The sequence below is a fragment of the Asparagus officinalis genome, chromosome 6, assembly GCF_001876935.1.
Source record: "Asparagus officinalis chromosome 6, Aspof.V1, whole genome shotgun sequence".
In the NCBI taxonomy this organism is placed as follows: Eukaryota; Viridiplantae; Streptophyta; class Magnoliopsida; order Asparagales; family Asparagaceae; genus Asparagus; species Asparagus officinalis.
The window spans coordinates 31,934,174-31,947,385 of NC_033799.1; the positions used below are offsets into that span (position 1 = coordinate 31,934,174).

At 31.3% G+C, this 13,212-nt stretch overlaps 1 protein-coding gene across 1 annotated transcript; it reads right to left on the minus strand.

The window, feature by feature from the left end:
* LOC109845279 (aspartic proteinase oryzasin-1-like) lies at nt 5,461-12,466 on the minus strand. Its single transcript, XM_020414513.1, has 13 exons — nt 12,082-12,466; nt 11,944-12,004; nt 10,790-10,884; nt 10,597-10,709; nt 8,864-9,032; nt 8,735-8,774; nt 8,559-8,623; nt 7,518-7,631; nt 7,353-7,417; nt 7,016-7,172; nt 6,809-6,928; nt 5,817-5,905; nt 5,461-5,727 (listed from the first exon to the last, which is right to left on the minus strand). Exons 1-13 carry the CDS (start codon nt 12,409-12,411, stop codon nt 5,643-5,645), a joined length of 1,503 nt encoding a protein of 500 aa, XP_020270102.1. The 5' UTR covers nt 12,412-12,466; the 3' UTR covers nt 5,461-5,642.

The window sequence follows — 13,212 nt, forward strand, 5'->3', positions numbered from 1 at the left end:
AATTAATATGGTTTTTGTTTGTGTGGTTTTCTTCGTTCATTTTCAAGATATCTGTGGTCACACACACACACACACACACACACATATATATATATAGCATTGCTACTCTGTTTTGGTTATGTGGAAGAGTTTGGGTGTTAACAAAATTAAATTATTCAATCCGGTTAAAGTAGGATTATATAAGTTAAGCCCATACATGAAATTTATTTTAACCAACACTCATGTGTAAATATTACAATTGGCATTAAATATATATATATATAGCATTGCTACTCTGTTTTGGTTATGTGGAAGAGTTTGGGTGTTAACAAAATTAAATTATTCAATCCGGTTAAAGTAGGATTATATAAGTTAAGCCCATACATGAAATTTATTTTAACCAACACTCATGAGTAAATATTACAATTGGCATTAAGATCTAATATATGTGTGATATTCTCTTTGATTTTTATACAAATAGTATCTAGTTAAATAATAATAGTATAATTAAACTTTATAATCTAAAAAAAGATCAAACATACAATATAAGTAATTGTTTTAGAATAATCTAATCTAATCTAATATGAAAAAATAGATCAAATGATGTAAAAATTGTTGTAATTTTATAATTCATAAATTTTAAACAATCTAATCTAATCTAATAAGAAGAAAATAACAAAGACACATATTTGTTGAACGAGATGAAAGTGCTATAAAAATTATTATAATTCTGATATAAAAAAAAGATTAAACATACAACATAATTACTTGTTTTAAAATAATCTAATCTAATCTAAAAATAAGAAAATAGATAAAAAATACTATGAAAATTATTGATATTTCTTGATATATATATGAAAAGAAATTAAATATATAATATAATTAGTTGCTTTAAAATAATCTAATATAATCTAATAAAAAGAAAATAACAAAGATAAATATATGTAGAAGGAGATGAAAGTACTACGAAAATTATTATATTTTCTTGGATTATAAACATTGGTATATAATGTTGTATGTGAGAGGATAACAATTGTAAATAAAGTTTTATTTAAATAATAATAGTATAATTAAACTTTGAAACTAATTATATAGTACAGTGATGTAGCTGTTTGTTTTAATTTTCCTTTTTTATAATTTTTAGAACAGTTTTGTCTCTTTAATTTGTTGGGTGGATTTCGTAAATACCTCATCCACATTATGTACATTTGTAGATCTGTGTTGTTCCGAGGTTCGACCTCTGGGGCAAACATTATTTGTCTCGCTAATTTGTTTGGTTTTTGTATACATGTCATTCATTTTGTATACATTTATAAATTTGGCATTTAATAATTTCATTTAGATTTACATTTCAATTTAAACTATATTTTTATATTCATATTATGTACATCCAATAAGAATTCATTAATTTATCAACTTACTCTTACTTAATGGATTAATTTGAATTTCAAGGGCACTTTTGTCTACCAAAATTTTTTCCCGAACTCGTGCTTTTAAAGAGAGTATGCTCCTGCAAATTGTTTTATTAGCATTTGCACTACATAACTCCTCATATTGTTTCTCCAATTTTATTGAGATATCACGTGATTCCATGTGGCCATAAAATTAACTTTTTCCCTCAATTTAACAAAAAAAGATAAAAATATTCTCTATAGTGATAGAAACATAATTAATATATATTAAATTTAGAAGGTATAAATCATATCATACTCCCTTTAAAAGAGGGAGTATGAGTAAAATTTTCTATGGACAATTTTACCCTTAAACCTTATATTATATATTTTAATTCTAATTAAACTAAATTAAATTAAATTATGAAATTAAGGACTCATTATTTTGTAGAATTTGCAGGTTCATCTCCGTATCTCCTCTTTTTTCATAATAACACCATATCTTTACCAAAAATTCAAAATCTCTTTCTCTTCTTTCAGCACTCAATCTCCACCCGAAATTGACTATAAAAACCTCCTACTTTCAAATACCAACAACATCTCAAGCATTTGCTTCAACAGTACATCAATCTATGTCGAGCCCAATCCTTCGCCTAATTCCTCCTCCATGTTGCCCCCATCCATTTTATTCTTTGGAACCGGTTTAATGATAAGTTTTATTTTTTTTTCTTAATTTTGCTGGGAGATGGAAGTCAAGTGAGATTTTATGCTCTCTTGGTTTCCCAATTCAGAACTACATATAGATGCAACAAGATGCCAAGAAATTTTAGAACCCACCAAACTTTGTTGAATACTTTTAGTTTTTGTTCGAATAGCATAATTTTCAAACAACCAAATTAGATATAATTTATATATAATTTATTAATTAATATGTACATGTCACATATGGTTATTTAATTTTTCAAACTATATTATATATTGTTCTCATTTTACATGTATATGGACAATTAATTTACATGTCCTATCATACTAGGAATCCTTCTGCATAAATATTTTTTTGGAAATTCTTAATCTTTTTTAGAAAGTCTTAATTTTTTTTGTAGAACTTTTTCATATTTGAATTCACTATTTGTAATTTTAGTTGTTACAGGAGTGAGTCCCAAACTACGAAAAAGGATGCAGCTTTTGAGGATTCAGTTTAGTCTGTCCTTGTGGACATGTTGAGTTGATTGGTTGGTACCGAGATGGTGATTCATATGGGCATAACTTGAGTTGAGACTATTTATTTTGTCAAGTATATTTGAATATGTTTTGTCACTATTTTTCTTTTGTGTGTGGGTTTCATGTATATCTGTAAAAATACTTACAATGTTTTCATATTTTTTTGTTAGGGATGAAATCTACTTTGTAAGTTGGGAATGATAGTACTGCTATCGGCCAGGGTCTTTTAGGCCCTATTTTTTCCCTAAAAGAAGTATAATTGAATATGTATAGTATAGGTTAATTTAATGGACTATATTTAGTGCATGAATCTACTTATTGTTTTATGTTTTTGGTAACTATGTTTGAATATGTTTTGCTTTATTTTTCTTTGGTGTGTGGGTTTCATATAATCATGACTAAATCTGTAAAAATAGTTATAGTGCTTTTATCTTTCTGTTGGGGATGAAAGCTACTTTGTAAGTTGGGAATGGCAATACAGCTATTGACTAGGGTCTTTTAGGCCCCATTTTTTTTTTCTAAAAGAAGTATATTTGAATATGTATCATATTGGTTAATTTAATGGACCATATTTAGTGCATGAATCTACTTATTGTTTTACTTTTTTATGAAAGAATAGTATTTGTTAATTATATGCAAGTTTTTTATAGTGTCATATAGTCTACTTGAGAATAAAGTACCACGATCTAGTATTAAATCAATGATAGAGTTTGGTTAAAGTGGATGGAAAAAGTGGTCTCAATATTCCCAATTTACTTGTTTGCTGTTAAGTGGCAATTAATATTGGAAGTCTTAGACTAAGCTCATTTTAGCACTATAAGTTTTAATAATGATAATTAATAGCTTATGAGTCTAAGTGAATGGATAGGCAATACAAATTTTGTATGTTTGCATAAGATAACATTATCAAAAAAATTTAGAATCTTAATGAGATCATCTTAATTTAATGATTTTTTTCAACTACTAAAATTTTATTTTTCCTCTGATTCCTGGGCAATGCGTAACTTCTATTTGATCGATCAACTGATAAAAGTAGAATATACAATGTATTATGATTTCATTCATTTTCTTAAGTACTTACCCTTTTATAAACAAATTTTACCAATACTTAGTTTCATCATTTGTAATTATTTATTTTTTCAACAAATTTTCATTTATTTTTAATACTTTATCGTTATGGCTCTTTTACATTTTTCATTCATGTAGATTTTTTGCATGCATATGGGTGATTATAAACTGTTATGATTTCCATTTATGTTTTTGTTAATTATTGGAAGAACATGGTATTTAAATCTGTTGTCGCATGAAGGGATATTCAAAATACTCTCCAGGATTGTTTACAAGAGTTGATCTTACCATTTATAAAAGCATGAATACCAAGAAGTATATCTAAGGACATAGGCATTTAAACCATAAAGAAATTCATTCATGAAAGTAGTTTTAGTTGTATTATATATAAAGAGCAATGTAAAATTTATATGTAGAATAGCTCTATAAAGTTAGTTTGTTCTATGAAAACTAAAACTAACAATTAACATAAACAAAAAAAGAAATTCCACTATAAATGTGTACAAAAATATTTTTATAAAGAATTAAGGTTTTGGTAAAATTAATTACAAGTTTAAATCTAAGATTTTAATAACAAAATTATAAGAAAGGGTAATGTTTGGAAAATTTTAATTAGGCAAAAATCCAGAAATGTTATTTCTAAGTCCACAAATAAAGAACATTGTTTACAAAATTTGGGTAGTATTATAAATTCCAAAAAAATATTTTTAAGCCAAAATGTAGAGTTTAATAAAACATACACTTTTAGATTTATTGTTTAACTTCTATTTCAGTCAATATTCTTTGTCAGTTAGAAAATCCTTTAAATGGTGTAAATTAATATTTTTTGAAATGATTAGAAAGTTCATAGAATTATTCATCTTATTGAATTAAAAAAATTATTTGTGTTGTATAATTATAGGATTCGTTGATGATAAAGATACCGGGGGTACATTTCTCCAAACAATTGAGAGAGATTATTCAAGTGTGTAAATTTCATCTTGTTACTTATTATAAATATTTAATATAAGTGTATCAATTATATGTAATGCTAAAAAAAATATTGGATCAGTTAGACTGATAGTAATAGAATATTCATTCATCTAACTGCAAAATCTATGCACTCTCGGCCTCAGAATTCAATAGCAATGAATCGATCAAACGACCATCCAGTCTAATTCACATGGATTTACTTAACATTTTCCATTAATTTCACTTTTAATTTGCTTACTAACATTATTAACACTAAAACCTCTTCTAAATGCTTAATTCTAGATCTTTATTTTCCCCCCTTTAAGTCACTGTTTCTCATATTCTTTTTCATAAAATAAATTCAAAACCTAAATAAGTAATTAAACAAGTTTATCAGATGGATTGTCTATTATTTATAATGTTATTAAACATACTCTAACCTTTATGATTTCTTGGGAAGGGAAGAGATTGAAACCAACAAGGTTATGTCCTGAGACATCCAAAAAGTTTTACTATATTTTAAACTATTTCCCAACCTAATTATAGTAAATAAAAAAACTCAAAAAAGTAACCACGCGTAGCGCATGTACATCTCACCTAGTGCTAATGAAGAAGCAAGGTATGTGGCTATATCATCAAAGCAGGGAAGGTATATACACAATTAGCCCCTCAGAAAATTATTACATTTCATAATTCAGAATGTATTTATTATTTTCTCCCTCTACATGCATAACCCAAGGAAGTCATAGTATTCTTTCATTGACAAAATGGTATCTCTCAAAGGAATGTTACTAATAAAAATGTCAGTTTCATTTTCCCCCCTCCCCTTTCCAGATATGACATCTGGATATGCATTGCATCTCGATTGCATTGGTGAACAAGACATGTAAAGAACCGTAAATAACATTTAAGAAAAATCAGATAACACAGTAATCCTGATCCATCCAAAATATATACATAAATAGCACACAAACGTAAGCATATATGAACCAAAGTTTCAGAATATCAAGACCAGAATAAAGATAGGCCATCTTATGCCGCTTTTGCAAATCCAATTCTCGACTTCCCATAGTCGAACTCAATGTGATAAACTCCCATGAAGACATCCCCCAATATCCTGTATATTGTATATAGATAACATCAATATGAGTTTTTCCGAGTACACGCAACAATTGTGAGAGGAGAGCAAATTGGGTGTAGTCATACCAGAGAGGTCCTCTTGGTGGAGGTACATCCAAGGCTGTGAATCCGCTGATGCATTGCGCTTTATCTCCCTCGCCAACTTTAAGAACATACTACAATGGAGAGCAGGGACAAGAACATAGAGAAATGATGAGAAGCGAAATTAGGGTTATATTTTCCTCGAGGATAACTATATTTTAAGACCATCATAATGTTCTTGTGTCTTCCAGGGCACTTATAACTTTTATTTTTTTGTAAAATAATTCTAGCAGAAGAAGATTGCTGGTTCAAGATAAAAGAAGATAGTTAAGCTGAAAATTCATAGTGAAGATTAATTGGAAGTTTAAGCAGTTTGATTAGTAGCCTAGGAAATAAGTGATTTTGAGCATTTTATTGGTTTGTACGATAATGCTTTATATTTTGTCAGTTTTGTATCTGGGAATAGGAATCATTATTATGTTCGATTGGTTATAATTGCTTTCTTACAGGGACATGTATTGCAGGGCTCATGAAATGAATTGGTGAATTTTGACTTATTATATTTTATCCTGTTTTCGGCTTCTTCTCTTTCTTTTCTTCTACTCTTCTATTATCCAATATCTACTTTGTTTCCAGCCACTGGTCTCTTTCCTTCATCTTCTCACTTTGTCTCAGATCACTAACTACTTTTATTCCTATACTACATCTGGTTTCTGTGTTATTATTCAGTCTACTCCCTCAGATCCTTTACTCTTACTGATATATGCCTTCATGGCATCTGTCTCTTACCCAGTTGGTATTTAATGCTCTATTTAAATCTTGATCATTCTCGTTCCCTGCAGAGTGAAATTTTTACAAAGTTCAAATGTGTACTTCTTGCATGTGACCCTTTGATATTCCATGTGATATACTTCGTCAAATATTTGCTATTTCTGGAAAAGCAGCAAGTTGTATGTAGAGAATTCTGAATTAGTGATTGATGTGCATGATGGTATGATCATGAAAAGCAATCAAAGGAATAGGTGAATCAAGCACACCTGATCTGGTGTCAGATCAAATATCTTTCCACCGATAGTAAAAGAAACGGTAGGCATCCCGGCAAGGCTATTACAGTCAACAGCTGATTCTCCCATTGGACTAGGTAACTTATCACACAGCTGCAATTGCAACAGAAATCATGACTAACGATAAAATCTTCAAACTTTTCTCACTACAAAAAGTTGCAAGTAACTTATATAGTATACCTCATTTGCATAATTAAGTATTTGATCTTGTGTTTTATTCTGGAGAAGCTGATTCTGCATCCATAAAACTGCCATTTCACAAGAAGAGCACATAGCATCACTCTGTCCATCAGTTGATTTATCCCCGTTATCATTTACTACACTCTCAATAATGCCACTGAGTACACGAGACGTGAGAATAACCGGTATCAAGTTAGAATTTACTTGTGAAACAAGAAAATTAGATGAGTATCTGCGGAAAACTCAAGGATAAACTATTAAACACTATTGTTGTGACTAATATCAAATCAAACTCATACGTGGAAAAAATTAAAAAAGGCAAAAAAGGAAGTCTAACCTAACTCCTTGAGATCCATCAAAAGTGCACAGACCAATCCTGGAGCAAACCTTTTCTGGTTGTTCCTGTAAAAATTAACAGGGACTCAGAGCATTTAACATGCATAACGATGTAGAAAACTAAATCAAATTTAAATGCAAAATTGACGTCACAAGTAATCCTGACCTTTTCCACCAACATGGCAAGAATTTTTTCCCCATATTGTGCAATTACAGCCTTGCATTCTTGGCTAACAACACCAGAAGCTCCAATCTTTTGATTAATTTCTGTTATGACTGCCTGTACATAAGATCAAGTATAGTGTTAAGATGACTTGGGAGTAACATGTTGCACCAATAAAATAATTGAGGTGTAATTTAGAAAATTGAAGTATTTCCTTTCCCTAACAAGATTCTCCACAGTTATGTCCATAATTCAGCCACTAATTTGATGGGTATAGAGGGTCTTATGAAATATTGACTTTTGTTCCTTTCATGATTTTATTAGAGGATTATTTGGTTGTGTGATGTAGTACACATGTAGAGCCAGATTTGTCTCAAACAATTAGGAGTTATGACGGACCTTTATCCTTCTATCCTTCTTCTATTCTACTTGTGCTTACTCTTACTTTCATTATATACCTAAATATGATCGTCATGCAATTAGTTATGACTCTAAAGAGACACACACAGTCCATTGCATCCCTACGCATCGAACAAAGAATATGTCCACGTGAACTTCTCAGTCTCAATCCCCGCCCCCCCCCCCCAGCCCCCCCCAAATCAGAGGCTGAATGAAAGACTCAAAGTGGTAATTTAAAGACACTGTTAGAAAAAGATGCATTTATACAGCAACACAACAGAGTTTTTTTTTTTTTTTCGTGTGGGAGAAACTGGTGCAAGGTGCCCAGAGAGTTTATTAAGTAGAGGAAGTAGCAAAATATACATGAAAAAGAAGAGGGGAGAGGAGGAAGAACAAAACAATGCAAGATGAAAGATTAGGAGAGGAAAAGAACTAATGTCACTTCTTGAATCAACGTGTCCCTTTGCTCTGAGTAAGACTGTCTACTCCAGAGATAAAAAAGTTAATGATAGGTATCAAGCAAAGAACAATGACAAGTGGAATGTTGGTACTGGTTTATGGAAGAAAAGCTGACCGAAGATTATTTGGAAAAATAAAAGAAAGATAAGCGTAATGGGTGAATAAACATCTGGATTTAACACTTACTGTTGGACCAGCAATTAGGGAAGTTCCAGAATCTGCTATTGCCGCACAACCTCCAGCACAGAATCCTGCAAAATTACACTCCTATACTCAGAGTATATAATGCAGAGGATATAGCACGTATAAGATACTCGAATGTTGGAGAAAAAAAATAGATATGAAGACATAGCAACAATTACCAGTCTTCTGCCCTCCTATTTGCACCTCTCCCATATTGAACTGTAAATGCATCCAAAAAAAAAAAGCGGCCAATAAGAGAGAAAACCACAAAGTTCTTCCATTGAAACAAAATATTCGAGTGTTTTCACCTGCCAGTAACCTTTCTGAGTCACGGGAACATATGTGTGCTCCCCCTTAAAATGATTTGGATCAGAACCTCCAAATACAAGTTCACCTCCCTGCCATTCCCCTTCTCTTCGGTTCAACCAGAAGGAGAAAACAGGATTTTGGACAAGTTTTTGGCCAACCATGTTATACCTGTTGGAATAGTAGATAAATTGTATGTAAGATGTAGCACTATTGACACTTCTTGATCCCAACAAAAAAAAAGAAAAAAAAAAAAAAGAAAAGTATTCCAATTATAACTAAAATTTGAAGCAAACTCAGGTGGAGCAGACAAGTTTCTGTTTGATTATAGTTATTGTTTACAACTTTTCTTAGATGTGTATATGGGCCTATAACTATATCCAGCTTTCAACCTCTCTAAACTCAACTCTTCCAGCTCAAGGCATCCCTGAGAGTTTCTAACAAGTCAATAAATAATTATCAAGGACAACATTTTGCAATTTAGAAGATTTTTTTAGTGTTTGTGATGAAAATGAAAAATACTCATGTATTGATGTGAAAATGGTAATGGAAATTGTTATGTGTTGAGATCTATGTGATTACTTTAGTGATATGTTTTTCTATTGGTAGAAGTTATACTATGTAAGTTATACATTTATATTATATAATTGTATAAGTGCCCCTATAGGAAAACATTTCTGGATCCATCCCTATCTCTACTGTTCGTTTGGCCATTTTTTTTGGGAAATCAAAGAATAGGAAACCTATTTCCTATAATATTTGTTTTGAGGTTGTTTGGTTGGTTTAAAAAAGAAAGAAATTGTAGAATAGGAGATAAGATGAGATGAGTTGTCAACTTATTATTGGATGATGTGAGTGATTTTAAAAAAAAAATTGTTTTGAGGTTGTTTGGTTGGTTAAAAAAATAAGGAAATGAATTGGAGGTATATTATTGGATGATGTTTTGAGGTTGTTTGTGTTTGGTTCGTTTTTAAAAATAGGAAAATAGATGAGATGAGATGAGTTGGAGGTATATTATTGGATGATGTGACACGTACTTAAGGAAACCAATTTCTTGTTTTTTTTTAGGAAATGGATGAAAATGAATGTTTAATGAGATGAGATGAGTTGTCACAATATTATTGGATGATGTGTGTGATTTTTAAAAATGGGATAAGATGAGTTGTGATGAGTTGGATGATGTGACACATTTCTTGTGTTTGGTTTATTTTTAAATGTAAGAAAGGAGATGAAATGAGATGAGTTGGAAGATAAAAATAATATTTTATTAGATGTTGTGGGTGAGTTTTAGGGATGGAAATGGGTAAAAATATTATTTTATTGATTTCCTTGTACCGATTTCCTTTTCTTGATTTTTAGGAAACCAACCAAACGAAATTACTTTGGTTTTATCTGAATTTCACCAAGAGCATCTGACCAAAGACAAAGGAACAGTTATGCAGGTTAAAAATTTATAATTACATTTGATCTAATATATATTTTATCCTAGTTCAAATAACCATTGACAGGTAAGACATAACAGCACATGGCGTTTCAAAACATACTAGAAAGTGATATTTTCCTTAAAAGGCATTAAATATGTTGAATTTACTGTTTTCTTCCAATTGACCTCTCAATGTCTGTGTCTTTTCCCTGATGTTTTCCTTTAATATATTTAATGTTTTCTTCCAACAAGATGAAGGGTTACTTTTCATTAGCCATCATAAATATCCATAATCAAGGTAGAGAAGCATACCATACAGGCACCACGTCATCAACCGATATTTCTTTGAATCCAAGTCCGAGAATGCCATCAAATTTGGCCATCAAGAAAGTGAGGCCTGGCTCCTTAGTTGCTTCAATGAAAACCTGAGAAGAAATATTTGGAGTGATGAACTTAAAGCATTGTGTAACCCAAAAAAAACAATGTTTCTTGTTAAGTTTAAAACCTGATCCTTGACAACCAGGTCACCAACTGTAACATGATCCTGGCTAAGGAAGCCCGAGATTGATCCGGTTCCATACTGAATTGCAGCAGATTTGCCTGTTCAAACAAGTAATTACATGAGCAAACTTTAAGGATTGAACCACAAGCAGGTGTTAGAAAGTACTACTTGTCAGTGGAAATAATAAAATAATAATTAAAGGATTGGTTAACAAGGACGGAGTCCACTACTAATATCACCCAAAAAAAAGGCATTGCTTATAGGTCCAACCGTCACACAGACATTTCACTTATGTCAAACGCGCCTGCCCGTACTAATCTTGACAACAAATCTAGCTTATAACTAAAATACAAAATCATATCATAATACAAAATTATCACATATATATATATATATATATATATATAATATATATATATTATTATATATATATATAGTATGATATAAAAAAAAAAAAAAAAAAAAAAAACAAAAGAAATTAAAAAAAAAAGGAAGAAAAAAATTATTAATATATATATATATATAATATATATATATATATATAGTATAGATGAGAGAGAGAGAGAGAGAGAGAAAACGGGAGGTGAGCTGGCAGCGTAGGAAATTTCCTACGCTGGCAAGTGTATGACACGTGAGTCCCGAACCGAATGTTGACTAGTAGGGGGCTCACATGTCATACACTTGCAGCGTAGGAAATTTCAGCTACGCTGCAGCTCACGCTCCCGTTTCTCATATATATATATATATATATATATATATATATATATAATATATATATATATATATATATATATATATATATATTATAATATATATAATATATATTTCCTTGAAACATATTGATTTGACCCCAGAAGCAGGACCACCACCCCTGTATAGCATGTCATCAAGAATCTCCTGATTATAATGTAGTGATTTGAGAGCTATTGGATATAAAATGTCATTTTCAGCCTTAATTATCGATCGTCGCCCTTCTACGTTTACCAAACAAAACAAATTGCCAAATCATCATCCCTAACCCCTCAGCCACAACTCTAGCATAAATTAAAACCCGATCAACCCAAGTTAGAACACCCAACCAATTCCATAACAAGAATTCAAATTTAGCCCAAAAACTGGTATTCGACATGCCATCAACCCAAGTTTCAGAGACTCACCATTCTCTTGATACGTGCTCGATTCGCTCGAACTATATTTCGAATGCATATAACAAGCAATCTGCATACCGTCACCAAAACCGATAAGAACCACTCTCTCAATCAAAAGCAAACGCAGACAGAAAATATATCACTCACCGAGAAATAGCACTTGGACGATGGAACCCAAAGATTGGAGCTTCCCGTATCAAAGATCACCGTAAAAGTCTGCGGTGGCGTGCCAACCCCAATCTCCCCAAAGTACTGCGCGTTCATGTAATTCTTCAACGAGACTATGTCCTCGTCGTCGGAACCCACATTCTCAAAATTAGATCTTAACCCGTATTTTCTCGGATCCAGGGCTTGAATCGATCGATCCAGGGGCTTCTTCTTCAGCCCAACGCGGATCAAATTCGAGCCGCCGGCTGAGGAGAGGATGGGGAGCAAGAGGAGGATGAAGATGGAGAGGGATTTGGTTAAAGCTGTCATCTTTGTCGATGGCCGAGGCGGTGGACGAGGGAGTTGAGGGCACGAGGTTTTTGGCCTGGGAGCTAAGTTAGTTATAGAATTTTGTAACTGATTCTTTTTGTGGGGTAGCATGGGACTTGGCTGTTAAGCGATGCTTTTGGCTTTTCATCCCATTTTTGGCATGGAACAGGGAACAGTCATGTATTACCCAAAACTTTATCTTAGAAAATTATATATTTATATTAAGGACTTATAAGTTTGAACTACGACTAAAAATTCTGTTGAAATTTTTGAATAAAGAACATTCACATGTAGAATACCCTGATAACGTTTTCTTTTTTTACTTTTTGCTCCACACATTACCATCTTTGAATAGAATTCTGAAAGATTAATTAGGATATATTTATCCTATCTCAAAACTTTAGGAAAATCGCTTCTATATATACCGATAAGACATCATGATTATGCTCATGGGGCGTTGTATTGACGCACTCCGAATAATTAATTAGTTGCATATAACATATGATTTGACATTAGTTTGCATTACTTGAGAAACAAAAACGGAAAATTAGAACATGTAATTGTTCCATTCTTTTAAGAAAATGTTTATATATAGGAAATATTTAAAAAGTGTTTATACTAATTTGAAGTGTAAAATCTTAAAGCTTAGTTATATTTAAATGAACATTGTACAAAACAGCTAAATTACCAGATTGGTATTAAAACCAGTACATAATGATCACGCAACAACAAGATATTTAACTTACATGATGAGATAAATATGACCAAAAAAAATTCCAGCCAATCTCCGTTAATCACTCA